Here is a 13,791-nt window from a genome sequence, read left to right on the forward strand (position 1 = left end):
TGTCTGTGCCCACGTGGATGCGATGATTGAAAGTTGTCGTTTTCACAGTCACTGGTATTGAGGTTCCAAACCTACCCGTGGGTTCGCTCTCGCTCCGAGGAACCCACTACTGGCGCAGTGGGTGCCAAAACCCCCGCACGGCCAAAACCCCCACACACTTAAAAAGAATAAAACACTATACTTAAATTAGTCTAACTTATGTAAATAAAAATAATATAATATAAAAGAAATAGTTTTGTAAACCTTATTTTTTAAGGAATTTAAATAAAATAGGTATAAAATTCTAGAGTTAGGGTTTAACTAGATTTTATTACTTTTTTATATTTATATTATTATAAATATTAATTTTAATTAATTTTATATAAATATAAAAATATATTATTATAATCCTTATAAAATAAAGAATATTTATAAAATAATAAAGAAAATTTAAAATTATAATTTTATAATAAATTTTTAAAAATATATTATTATTTTTATATATTATTTCTACTTATTATTTAATATTAAATTAAAATAAATAGTTTTAAAAATTTAAATAATTTAAAAATAAACTTTATTTAAACTTAACTCTTTTATATAATTTATAATATAACTTTAATAAATAAATATATTAATTTTAAATATATTTATTAATTAATTTAATTTTAAAATTAATTTATTATATTTTATAATTTTAATTAATAAAAATAAATATAAAATAATTAATATAAATATAAAATAATAATATTATATATATAAAATATATTATATATATATAAATACTATATATAATTATATATATATATATATTATATATATAATTAAATTTATAAAATAATTTATAAAATAAAGTTTTATTATATTTATTTAATAAATACTTTAAATTTTAATATATAATAAATAAATAGTTTATTTAATAAATAAATAAATTAATTAATTATTAAATAAATAAAATTTATTAATTTAAAATTAACTTTAATTTTAAATTAAAATAATAAAATAAAATATTAATATATAAATTATTAAATAGAATTAATAAATAAAATTTATAAATAAAATTAATAAATAAAATTAATAAATAAAATTATTATTTTATTTACTTTATTTATTTTCTTTACTTTATTTACTTTATTTATTTTCTTTACTTTATATACTTTATATAAGTTATAAAACTCTAACTTTAGAGTTTATTTCTTATTTTATAAATATTTTTTATTTTATAAAGATTATAATAATATATTTTTTATATTTATATAAAATTAATTAAAGTTAATATTTATAATAATATAAATATAAAAAAGTAATAAAATCTAGTTAAACTCTAACCCTAAAATTTTATATCTATATTCTTTAAATTCCTTAAAAAATAAGGTTTATAAAACTATTTTTTTATATTATACTATTTCTATTTAAATAAGTTAGACTAATTTAAGTATAGTGTTTTATTCTTCTTAAGTGTGTGGGGGTTTTGGCCGTGCGGGGGTTTTGGCACCCCCTACGCCGGGAGGCGTAGGGGGCAACCAAAGGTCTGACCCTCGGGTAACTAGGTACCTAGGGCCTACACCACAGAAGGCTGGACTGAGATATCAGACATCCAGAAGACGTCGACCAACTCCTGCCACCAACTCAAGCCAGAGGTACTCCATAAAGCCCTTGCAAGTTCTCACACACGACTTTCAAACTCATGCCAACTAACCTCTCTCACAAAGCCTCGTCTCCTAACTGTGAGCATATTTCGAAGTTCGGGACCAGTAGCTTATCCTGGCCTCCGAGGTTGGTACCTAGGCTTGTAACAAGCCTTGCACAGAGGTTCCTTCCATACGCTGAAGTCAACCACAACCCAGCATTTGCGGGAAAGGTTGTTTCTGCAGAGCGCCTCCACAGCCAACAAAAGGTCATTCATGAGGCTTACCCGTGGAAAGCCCTCGATTGCTGTGTGACCATGCACTAGGGGCCGACCCGAAAGCACTGGTTCAAACGCGGAAAAGAGGTCAAGGACCTGCTTCAGCATGTGTCGGGGCCACAGAGGCTCGGCGCCGAATATTGATTCTGGCTCTCCGTCGGCATGGACCCATTCATAGTTCCCCCAGAAGTTGCGGGCCAGCTCGGCGGCCGCCACTGCCAGCATAACGTCGGCGCTGTCATCGCCTTTCGTTTGGAAGCACCCAGCGACTAGGATGCTCTTGCGAATTTCCGCTCCGGTCAGGTAGGGCGTTGGATTTCTCATGCTGTTATGATTCGGCCAGATGCGACAGTTGGTTGCTTTTCGGATGTCAGTCAATGACACGCAGCGGTATGCTGGTCCAGACACAGGACCCCATATGAGCCATTCGCACAAGCAGTGGACTCGTGGGATACCGAATTGATTCACGTGGAAGATCTTGTTTCGCAGCATGTTCCTGTCCCCCAACGCCCAGGTGTCTAGAACCGCGATATGACTGGTCCGAGAGTCGAAGTTCCTCCCGTCCCTATTTAGTCGAGAATACGCGAGGCAGAACCCCAAAGCAGTCCTCCAATCATGCGACCATGAGCTGAATGGCGTTGGGTAGTAAGTTTCCTGGCAACAATGAATTTTGACTCGCTCTTGCAGCCACTTTGGCTTGATTTCCCTGTCGACTTGGTCCTTTGTGTCCCACCCTAATTGATGTGCATGTGGCACTATCCCCTGAGGATCATTCAATCCTGCCATGCCGCCCCCAGTGGTCCCGTTGAATCCACGAAACAAGAAACGTGGGATTATGACTTCCGAGTCTGTTTTGCAAAATCTGTGATCCGGTAAAATCATTGTTGCTGGAGATCTTCGCCCAGGGTAAGAGGTGTCTCTAATAAATTATCCCTGACATATAGAAAAGCCAGGGGAATTGTGGAAAGCTCGATTTGTGGGCGCGTCGTACTGCTTTCAGCTGTGTTCTTTGGTTAAGGTAGATTTTGCGTGCTTGTTATTGGGTATTGGATGACTTTTAGATTTAGATTTTCGAATCTTTTGTACTGTACACCTAGGTAATTTATACAGTTCAATTCTCCTCTAGTATTCTGTGGACTACTCTGGCTTTAGAGCTACCCCCCATAGCGCTGCACTGGCGCAACTTAGTTTCCCGCCCTTTTTAAGCAATTTGGCGTTATCTCCTTAGTGTTTCTGATAAGTATGTCTACGAAACACAATCTATTCCCTTTCATGCCTTTCAATTGTTTGGACTTTTATTAGCATCGTGCTTTTTTAAAAGCTAGGTCTTTAGTATTTAAGTTAACCGATGGGCCTACACACACCCCTAGCCACACATAGTTATTTCCTACTAAAAAGGCTAAATTCTATACTTTTTTATTTAATTTTATATAAATCTTATATATATAATAAAACATAGGTTAAATCCTTCCTTTTTACTTAATATATAATAAAAATATTAGAATTATAAGAATTTTCTAATATATTTAAATTATATAAAAAGATAGAAATTTAGTTTTTTTAACTTATTTTCTTTTAAAAAATAAAAAATTTAATTAATACTTAAAGATTTAATTTTTAAACTATTTTATAAATATAAATATATATATTAAAAGAATAGAAAATATAATTAATAATTAATTTCTAAAATTAATTATTAAAAATATAAAAAAAGTTAAATTTTCTTTATTTTAATTTCTTTACTTATTTTAAACCTTTAATAATTAATTTTATAAAAATATTTATCAATAAAAACTTTTAAAATAAAAGTTTCTTATTATTTAATTAATCCTTTTATAATAGAAAACTTTTTTAAATATTATTAAAGAATTTATAGTAGTTATAATAGTCCTTTATTAGGCTTAGTTAGTAGGGAAGGTATTTACTTATATAGGCTCTTCGAGTAACCCTCTAATAGTTAGTTACTAATAATTAACCACTTCTAACACTACTATTTTCCACTCTTATATACGTAAGCCTAGCTAATAGAATTTTTATTTATTTTTTAAAATATTTAAGTTTCTTAATAAATTCTTTCATTATTTTATCTCTATTAATTTATTAAAAAGAATAAGTTATAAAATTATAAAATATTTTTAATATATATTATTTATAAATTAAAAACTATATTTAAAATTACGTCTTCTATATATTTATATAGAATTAATAAATAAAGATTTAAAGTATAAACTTTTATATTTTTTAGTGGGAAACGGCTGTGTGTAGGTGGGGATGTGTGTGGGCCCATCGGCTGACTTACCAGTTTATGAAGGCGCTACATACTTAAGTACGTTTTGCTTGTTCGGGGGGCATGATGTTTGAGCTGGAATACATAATAGGTGAAACAGGGAGGACATAAAAAGGGGTTGAGTTGATTAGTGAACGGGTTTTGATTGATTAACCAGTAATGGGATCAAAATTCAAATTTATTCGTTCCCAACCCCTGTGAGCACCTAGTTCTGTGCCCAAGTAATATCTATGTTGTCTAGTAAGAAATCGTCATTGTATACCTGCCCCCGCCTTGATGCTCACACTTAACAAAATGTGACATTAACGTGTATATTGTGTTCACAAGAGTGTGTCTGATCGGCTGTAGTGTGACCCAAGGTCAATATGAATTTGCACAACTCGCCCTTCCAGTCTTCATTTATCCTACCTAGGTACTTAGGTAGAAGCGACTCAGTACTTGATGGAGGTGTCTACTAAACCAATAGCAATTCTGCTGTACTCTGGAGTATTCTTAATTTACCTGCTCAGCCTGAAAGAAATGTTCAATGCATGCTCGTTCGCGAATAGAGGGACATAGTCAGAAATCATAAACCACCCCGGCTTAGACATGTCTTCGTAGACAAGCTCCCCGCCAACCGTCAGATTTTCAAATGTGACATTTTGAACGTTCCTGGTCGAATTGAATCCAAGAATCTGGGACGGATTCACGAACTTCGAGTTCCCCATATCCAGCTCCAGATTCTTGAACGTGACGTTGCGGATACTGGTGCCAGGCGCCGTGGTCCACCTGCCATTCTGCATGACACGAAGGTTGACCAGCTGACCCTTTGTGATCTTCTCCACCCGGGCATCCTCAATGAGCACCTCATGGACGTGGTTCGCGTCGCCCGCATTGATTGAGATGCAACCTTGGTACCACATCTGCCCCTCGTTGTGGTCCAGGATGTCGATGTTACTGATATGAATGTCACTCAAAGTCTCGGGGGACTCAGGGTTCCCGTGTGTCCCAATATTGATCGGGTGTGCAATATCCGGCAGCAAGACCGAGTCTCTCAACGTGATGTTCTTGGTGTCACCATAGTAATCCCAGCGGTGGCCGTAAATAGCGAGGTTATCGTCTGAGTTGCGAAGGAAGCAGTTCTCGGCAAGGATATCCTGTGAACAGAAAAAGTCAAGGCCATCGCCGTTTCCAACGGAGCTGAAAGAGCGGTAACGGTTGATGTGGACGTTCCGTGCTTCGCCTGTCGTGAGGGTGAAACCAGTCGCGTTCAAGGAGGTGATGCCTTCGACGATGATGTTTGATGAACGTTCGATGAGAATGGCGCCGCCATTTGGCGAATTGTACAGGAATCCATGCCCGCGGACGCCAGAGTTCGACACGTTGTTGAACAATATTCTAGCATTGAGAAATGCACCGCTGTCAAGATACACGGTTGTGCCCGATGGGACCGTTAGGTTGCCCCCGTCAACTTTTGCGTATGCTGAGCCATTGTTTAGACCCGGTCCGAAATACCACACATTTTCGGAATCTGCGGTTGGCGCACTTTGGTCAATCTCATTGGTAAGCAAATGTAATGCCTGCCACTTGTCGTTGTTGATTTCCAACATGAGATCCACGTGTCGTCGAAGCGTGAAGCTGATGAAATCTCCTTGCACAAGAGTCTCAATTCCCAAAGATTTCGGTCTGATTGAAGCGGAATGGATTACCCCAGTATCGTATTGCACTCGGACTTCAAGAGGACCTTGAGTATAATCCACCGAGCTGATAGTAATAGGATGTATGTTGAACTCGTTGCGGGTCAGATTCTGCTCAGCAGAATTTGACGCATATGAAGGCAACAACGACCAGGGGTCAATTCCAGCTATACGAGCTTGAACGGTGAAGTCATTGCTAGCTGTTACACCCTTTGGTACTTCGTGAACCCGAATGCTGCTTGAAACATTTACCATGGAATGAGAAATTTTCGTAAACCATAGCAGACAAAAAAGTATTAAATTGTGCAAGTGGTTCTTAGAATACATACTGCTTAGATTTGGATTTTGCCGTTCGAGATGTCAAATTGGGCCCTCCAGTGTGTACCGATATCTTGAGCAAGAAGGCCACAACCGTCAAACGAAGCGGTAGCCTTTATAGAGATCACGGACCGTACCGAGAACAGTCACACTGCGTAGCTAAGTAGGTACTGAACTACATGCGTAGTGCCGAAGAAGCTCGTTCTCCACGATGTTGTTTGCGGGGTGATCTACAGCCTACGGGCGCCGGTCCGCGGTTTTGCCCGGTGATCCGCCCCTCGAAGAGTGTTGCTCGACACCTGGGCGTCCTTGCATCCATGGGATCATACAACAACATCAGTTGACGAATTTTCCAGTCTTCCTTTCCTCTTGTCTCGTACTCAAGTACTTAAATAGATTACGAATAACGACAAGGATTTTTATAAAGATATCATGATGGAAGGCATTTGGAGCCTCAAGCCCTGCTCAATTCAGGACTGTGAAAGCACTCTGTTGAGCAGGATTAGTAATATCGAGCGACGTGTTATAGTCGTCGTGTTCATGATTTAGACTCATCATAGTGGGATGGTCTGGTATATAGTAACGAATGAGGTAAAATCTGCTAGTAATTAATGCTACTTTTCTGTTACGGGAGACACTCTAATCAAGTACAACATTGGCTGAACTTTCGGCAAGGCGTAACTTCCCAGCCTTTGGCTCGGTCTCTGGAGCTACTCGTTGTATGTGTTCAACTGACGGTTTAACATTTGCTGGCGAAGGCTCCCAGCACTGAACTGGAGCACAAATTGATGAAATTTTGGACGGTGTTTTCAGAGGTTTTACTGGTCTTTGTAGAAATTGAAAGGCTGGTGGACTGATATTAGTGGGAGAGTTGTGGAATTGATTCAAAGATAGGCCGCATGACAGCACTTCAAGTTGTCCTCCAGATGTCAGACTTCTACGACCGCGTCAATAGGTCTAGTAAATTTCCCATGTCATCGGAAAACCAACCGCACTGGAATTACAACAGAAGCCATTGAATTTGCTTAGAAATACTATGCTGAGCACAGGCAGACGTGCTAATTGCCATTGCTCCACCCATCTAGAGAATGGCATTCCCGACGGCAGTCGTCATCACACCCGATCGCGATGCGGGGTTTCGACCATTGCCGCCCACATTTCCGGTGTCATTTTAATCATCTACAACGGCGTCGAATTGTTGATTTAAGCTGTGGAAATGTTATACCCTCTCGCACTCGTGTGGCTGATCCCGCATCCAATTCTGAACCGTAGTCTCTAAAATCTTGTGCCGATCCTCGGGGAGCATTGTGCTTGGTCAAGTTGATATCACGACACGGGGAGTTTCGAAATTATACTTGCTGCTAGGTGATCATGGCATCTTTTCGGGCAGGCGATCTAAACAGCGAGAAACCCGAATTCGAAAGAAATGAAAATGTAGAAACGAATGATCGTGGCATTGAGAACGACAGGGGCACTTTCCTCCCTCGTCCATCTGACGACCCTCGAAACCCACTCAACTGGGCTTTGTCTCTCAAAGTGAGCACCTGGATATCAGACAGCAGAGCAAGTCCCTTTCTGCTAATTACTACTAAACAGATCCTGGTTCTCATCCAGGTCTGCCTCCTTGCTGCGCTCGGCACGATTAACACAGCTATCATCAACCCAGCCTACAGCCAGCTCGCCCGCGACTTCGACATTAGCATTGTCGAAGCCTCGTACCAGACCACCGTCGTCATAGTCCTCAACGGCATCGGCCCATTCTTATGGGTCCCTCTGGCAAATGTCTACGGGCGGAGACCCGTCTACCTCTTCACCACGCTGCTGGGTTTTGTCTCCATCCTCGGATCCGCCTACGCTCGCACGTATGGTCAGCTCCTTGGCGCCCGTGTCGTGAATGGCCTGTTCCCGGCAGCGATGGCCCTGGGCCCCAGCACGGTGGTGGACTGCTTCTTCGTCCACGAGAGGGGGCGAGCGATGGGGCTTTTCACGGTGATGCTGACGACCGGCGCGCACATCGCACCTATCTTGGGTGGGCTCCTAGGCCAGTTCCTTGGTTGGCGGTGGATTTTCAAGTTCACGGCCATCATGGACGGGGCGATGTTCCTCGTTATCCTCGTCGGGCTACCCGAGACGCTCTACGTGCGTGACATACGTATCGCCGACGACCTGACCCAAGTAGCCACGACCGACATGATAGAGGAGACCGGGACATCCCCCCTGGGACCCAAAGCCTACCTCGCCCGCCTTAGACCATACGCAGGCCCCTTCCCAGGCCTCAAGCTGCACCTGCACGACTTCATCTGGCCCGCCCTCCGAATGGCGCAGTACCCCTCCGTCCTCTTCCCAGCAGCCTACTACGCGGCCCAGTACGGGTTCGGGAGCATCCTCCCGGCCGTGACGGTGGCCGCCGTCTTCAAGGAGCGCTTCGGGTGGGACACGCTCGAGATCGGGCTCGCGTACGGCGGGGCGCTGACGGTGGGCGGGGTGCTGGGCGAGAGCGTCGCGGGCGTGATCCTGGACGCCATCGTGAGGAGGGCGCGGCGGCGCGCCGCCGGGGTCAACCCGGAGCCCGAGGCGCGGCTGCAGGCCATCTGGACAGGGGCGCTGCTTCTGCCTGCGGGGTTGCTGATTTACGGTTTTACCATCGAGTACCGGACACACTGGTTCGTACCGCTCTTTGGAATGGGTCTGAGCGTGTTTGCGCTGCAGCCTATAGCCACAACATGCTATACGTATAGTATTGACTGTTACCGCGCGCGTGGTGGGGATGTTGCTACGTTTTTTAACTTCCTTAGGCAGGTGTTTGGTATGACGTATGCATTTTATGTCGTGTTATTTTGTCAGAAAATTGGGTATCGGTTTGCTTTCCTGCTGTTTGTCGTATGGGGTAGTGTGCTTGGTTTCGTGCCAGTCATGGTTTTGATGTGGAAGGGCAGGGAGATCAGGGTTTGGTTCGAGAGGCGAGAGCAAGGCCGAGGGAGTGTTCAAGAGCATGAGCCTGAGGAGCAAGCGGCCACGTAGTTACGTTGGGTTCGGCACCGGGTTATTTTTAAAAAGAATAATTCATACGTCATTTAGTTTCAGATATCATCTATGGAAAAAAAAAAAAAAAAAAAAGAGAAACACGAAAAGCAAAAACATGAAGTGAAAAAATGAAGAACTTAGAGGGCAAAACACCTCCGCTGGCAAAACTGACACGATCTAAATATATACAGAAGAATACTCCACAATTGTCGAATTAATCAACAATTGTCCCGATCCACCAATTACAATTAAGCAAAGAAAGTGACCTCCCTCTTCTTCTCCTCAACACCACGTGCAACAACAGACGGGGAAGCGCTGGGGATGACAACGGGGACAGCAGTGGCGATGGGGGCAGAAGACAGGTCAGTCATGTTGAGGGGGCCCTGCTTGATGAACTCCTTCTCCTTGGGCAGGCTCTCCCAGAAGCCCTGGGGCACGTTGAGGTGGTCCTCGACGACCTGCTTGGGCGTGAGGGCGAGCCACTGGACGGCGCTGACGTCGGAGAACCTAGGCGCCTGCAGGACCTCGAGGAAGATAACGTCCTCGGTGCCGGTGTTCTCGACGTAGTGGGATGCAGCCTGCGGGATGTAGCCTACACCGCCGGCCGTGAAGTCAAAGGTGCGGGCGGCCTCGGGTGCCTTGAAGACCGTGATGCGCGCGGACCCCTGCAGGAAGTAGTTCCACTCGGGGGAGGTCGTGTGCCAGTGGATCTCGCGCATGGCGCCGGGCTGGACGACCACGAGGGCGGCGGCGAAGTTGGAGGCGATGGGGAAGGTGGAGGCGTCCAGGAACTTGACTGTGCCGCCGGGAGTCTCGAAAGGCGCCTGCTCGGACCAGTGGTAGGTATAGGAGCTAGAGGTACCGTCGAGCGAGCCGGCGGACGCGGTCAGGTTCTGAGTCTCGTCAATCTGCTTGGGTTGAGGCCTGCCGTTGAAGATCTATTGGGTAGATTAGCACCTGTTTGGTCGAACTGAGGTGTAAAAGTCTGATAATAACTCACGTATCTCTGGCCCTGAGGAATGTTGTTAAAGGCGCTGGGGTCGGCCTTGAAATTCTTGGAGAGAACGCTGATAGGGGTGCGTAGCATCATCTCAGACAGCAGGAAGGTTTCGTCCTCAGAGAAGGCACCGTCATCGAAGACAAGCAGGAACTCGCAGCCCTCATCAAAGGCTTGGATGCTGTGAGGAACTCCCGAGGGGAAGAACCAAACATCACCAGCGCATACATCATCGACATCAGTTGCCCCGTTCTCGTTGACGGTGGAAACACGAACGCAGCCCTTTAGCATGAGCGACCACTCATTGGCAGTGTGCCAATGGAGCTCGCGGTAAGAATTAGGGCCCAGCCTCATATCGACGCCGGCCATGGCGGTGGCCGCAGGCAGGACGTCCGTGTTCTGCTGACGTGCCCAGCCGGCGCCGGGGTCTGTACCGAAACGGTTATGCGACAGGCCCAGAGGCCACATGGCGTTCTCGACATCGCCATTGTCTGTGCCAGGGGGGGCAAACAGGTCGGGGTTGATCCTCTCGTAGTAGTAAGTACGTGGGCCGGGGTCGGTGGCGCCCAATCCTCCCCTCAGGGGCTGGGGCGCTTCGACGGAGTTGAAGTCGAGGTAGAGCCCCAGCTTCCTGTCTGCATCTTGGCCGGGAACCATCTGCGGATTGGGGACGACGGCTGATTGAGAATTGACATCCGGGAGCGGGGCGTTGCCGCCGAGGAGGCTCGCGTCACCGTACAGGGAGCCGGACTGGGCTGTGACGGTGGGGATAGGTGGATCAACACCTCCAACTGAGCCCGAGTTCTCACCATAGTCACCCATTCTAGAAATGTGTGTTAGCCAAGTATAGAGGAACGGAATGTGACTGCAGAGAGACAAGAATCTGCTTGAGAAGACTCACTGAGGTGAAGGTATGGCGTCGGAGAAGGGCAGAGCCTGGAGCAGACCCAGGGTGAGGACATATCCGCGAGAGTACATCTTGAGGGACAGGAGGGTAGAAGCTCTGAATATGTGACCGGTGATGTTGCTTTGGCACTGAATGTTTGGAAAGGCACAAATGAATGTGAGTGAAGTGGATGGATGGATGGGATGATGAGAGAAACAACCGATGCAAAGGACGGAGATGTTGGTCTTCTTATACACTTGTACGGCATCATAGTCGATACCCACCAAACTGCAGAGTAGCTACGACAGTCATGATGTACCCGTCGATATCAAGCTCTCTCACAGCCCCCCTGCGGTGGATACCACGCGAAGTGCCTGGGTACCTACCTGGATACCTGGTAGTTCTCCTCACCATGCAGATGTGGTGTGGACAGCCCGAACAGGTGACCGCTGGGAATAGAGTAGCGATGATGTGCCCCGGCCCATGGATACTGCATATTGACCCACATGAATTACGCCCCACCCAGAAGGCTGGGCAGCTATGTTGGCTCCGTGAAGTTGATTAATTTAGCAAGGTGTACGGTGAGGTTAGAGGCAGGTAGTATGGCCGTGCTCTCTTCTGCTTCTGGCATGGTCCTGACTGTCTTTAAGCATAAGTGTACATGACATCATGTACATGTATTGGACGAAAAGGTTAACGACGAGAGAAATGGCGTAGTCGTTCCCCTCGGATGGCACCAATAGGATCCCGCGGGAGCAGAGGCTGAAAGGACAAGAGCGTGTGTGATCCGATGGTGGTTGTGGGTGGTACTGCTTACTGCATGGGCACCGGCACAGTCGTACCGTGGTGTTAGTCAGAGGTATGCTCGCTAGTAACTCGGCATTCGATGGTGAGCTAATTACGGGAAGCTAGATCTGATGCAAGTACCATGCTCAGTGCCAACAAAGTCATAACTATGTGTGATGGTGCATAGCGGGTGCTGCGTAACGATCGACGTTGTTTAAGCACCAGCACGTAGCCAGGGGCAATCCATGGGGAGGGCCTGGGCATGGGGGAAGACCGCACCGTCGCATGGATGATAGCTGTTCGCATATGGCTTGCTGACTCGGTGCCCGCAGCCCGAATGCGAAGAAACAGGTCCAAAATAGCCCATGTGTGCGGTTCGGAGATTATCTGGGCTTGACAAGCTTTAACCCCTCATGCATGCAATCCCGCAGTCACGGTCTGCCTTCGTCCCATGGAAAAGGCGTGGCACAGACAGGAAGCTTGACAGAAGTCTGCCCGTCTTTGCCGGTGACTCTCTGCAGCAGATTTATCTAAAGCTTCTCAACGGCAATCTATTGGCGGTATCCACAAGGAGATATCACCTGCCTGCCTCACCGGTTCGTCGATGACTTAATATCGCTGACTTACTCAGCATCAGGCCGGGTGCATGGCATGGCATGGGCGTGGGTGGGCTTGCCTCTTCGGACATCCGGACGAGACCCGGCATTCCACACTGCCACAACAGCGACAAGGGCGGCGGCCGGGACAAACCGAGAGAGGGTTGTATTGTCGTGTACACTCCACCGCATGGCTCGAGTGTCGGTGTTTCCGTCAGTGGCATTGCAAAAGTGGTATCTGATGGGCCTGCAACCCTCTTGGAGGTCATCCATGTCGAGTTATGACAGGCACACGTGCTCGACGTGCATAGCGTAGTAGCCCAAAGCATGTTTTAGTGGATGGAAACGGGGTGTCATACGTGAGCTCCACCTCCAGATGCGGAAGGGGAATAGGGAAAAAGGCAAGAAATGGAACCGAAACGTGGTGGGCTGGGTGGGGGCCTGTCCTGTTGTGGTGCGTGGGAGCGGGAATCGAAGCCGCCATGCCGCCATGCCGCCATGCCGCGTGCGACAAGATGGGACTAAATTAGCTGGACGCAATATGCGTGCATCTCAGTAATCTCAGCGGCCTTGCGGGGTTGTTGCAGATAGAGGGGATGTTCATCCAGCGCAGAGATAAACTCGGTGAGAGAGGCCCGTGTCACGAGGCCACAGCGTCGGTGACGGCGATGGCCATGGTGATGGTGATGGGCAGGCGACGGCAGCGAGGTTGTAAATAGCGCGCGCCTGTCATCGCTGCGGCTTGGCGGTGACAATGGGCAGTGCTGCCACGGGTCACCATGTAGACCTCGCCCAACCCGTGATAGCATTACCACGCCGTCACAGCCAAGAAAGGGACCATTCCAAACCTGACACCGGGTCAGGCCAGAGACCTTGTCGACGACGGGATGAAGGGGGTTGGCAACTTGGGACGAGGAGCCCTGCAGACCACAGGGGGGGGGGAGAAGGACGGTAGATGCTTCGAAGGGTTGCCATGGCTGGGTGGCATCGAGCTGCCAGCCCTGGCCCAACTGCCGAGAAGCTGAAGCACCCCGGGCTATAACGGCCCATATCGTGGGGATTTGGACGTCTGTATGTCCAGGCAAGGCTTCAGCTAGGTCGGCCGTAGGCAGGCAAGAGCCCCCGCAGACAAGGGACGGCTTGGTCGGTAGCCGTCTGGGCATCAACACGAATTTTGATGTCATGCACCGTGAATAGACGAGACGAGACGAGACGAGGCTGGCCTCTGAGCTGTGTTGGGCAGGCCAAGGCTGAGGCTGGGCCGCCGTCACGGCTGGTTGAGACGATGGGCCATGACGACCGTGACGGAAATATCGACCACGACGGGCCCACGCCT

General features: G+C 46.2%; 4 protein-coding genes across 4 annotated transcripts; 1 reads left to right on the forward strand and 3 right to left on the reverse strand.

Annotated features, from left to right (window-relative positions):
• Positions 1-1,608: 1,608 nt before the first annotated feature.
• On the reverse strand, positions 1,609-2,671 carry KVR01_006671 (uncharacterized protein; the record flags this gene model as incomplete). The annotated part of the gene is made up of 2 exons (XM_044791151.1): positions 1,609-1,680; positions 1,895-2,671. The coding sequence occupies 2 exons, from the start codon at positions 2,669-2,671 to the stop codon at positions 1,609-1,611; spliced, it is 849 nt and encodes a 282-aa protein (XP_044644102.1).
• A 1,998-nt stretch (positions 2,672-4,669) lies between these two features.
• On the reverse strand, positions 4,670-6,103 carry KVR01_006788 (uncharacterized protein; the record flags this gene model as incomplete). The annotated part of the gene is made up of 1 exon (XM_044791890.1): positions 4,670-6,103. The coding sequence occupies one exon, from the start codon at positions 6,101-6,103 to the stop codon at positions 4,670-4,672; it is 1,434 nt and encodes a 477-aa protein (XP_044644219.1).
• A 1,434-nt stretch (positions 6,104-7,537) lies between these two features.
• On the forward strand, positions 7,538-9,408 carry KVR01_006551 (uncharacterized protein; the record flags this gene model as incomplete). The annotated part of the gene is made up of 3 exons (XM_044792457.1): positions 7,538-7,702; positions 7,763-8,920; positions 9,385-9,408. 3 exons carry the CDS (start codon positions 7,538-7,540, stop codon positions 9,406-9,408), a joined length of 1,347 nt encoding a protein of 448 aa, XP_044643982.1.
• Positions 9,309-12,818, reverse strand: KVR01_006590 (uncharacterized protein). The gene is made up of 5 exons (XM_044782308.1): positions 12,536-12,818; positions 11,891-12,477; positions 11,089-11,708; positions 10,191-11,010; positions 9,309-10,128 (listed from the first exon to the last, which is right to left on the reverse strand). The coding sequence occupies exons 3-5, from the start codon at positions 11,163-11,165 to the stop codon at positions 9,439-9,441; spliced, it is 1,587 nt and encodes a 528-aa protein (XP_044644021.1). The 5' UTR covers positions 11,166-11,708; positions 11,891-12,477; positions 12,536-12,818; the 3' UTR covers positions 9,309-9,438.
• Between the last annotated feature and the right edge of the window lie 973 nt (positions 12,819-13,791).

The sequence above is a fragment of the Diaporthe batatas genome (assembly GCF_019321695.1).
Source record: "Diaporthe batatas strain CRI 302-4 chromosome Unknown Contig00007, whole genome shotgun sequence".
In the NCBI taxonomy this organism is placed as follows: Eukaryota; Fungi; Ascomycota; class Sordariomycetes; order Diaporthales; family Diaporthaceae; genus Diaporthe; species Diaporthe batatas.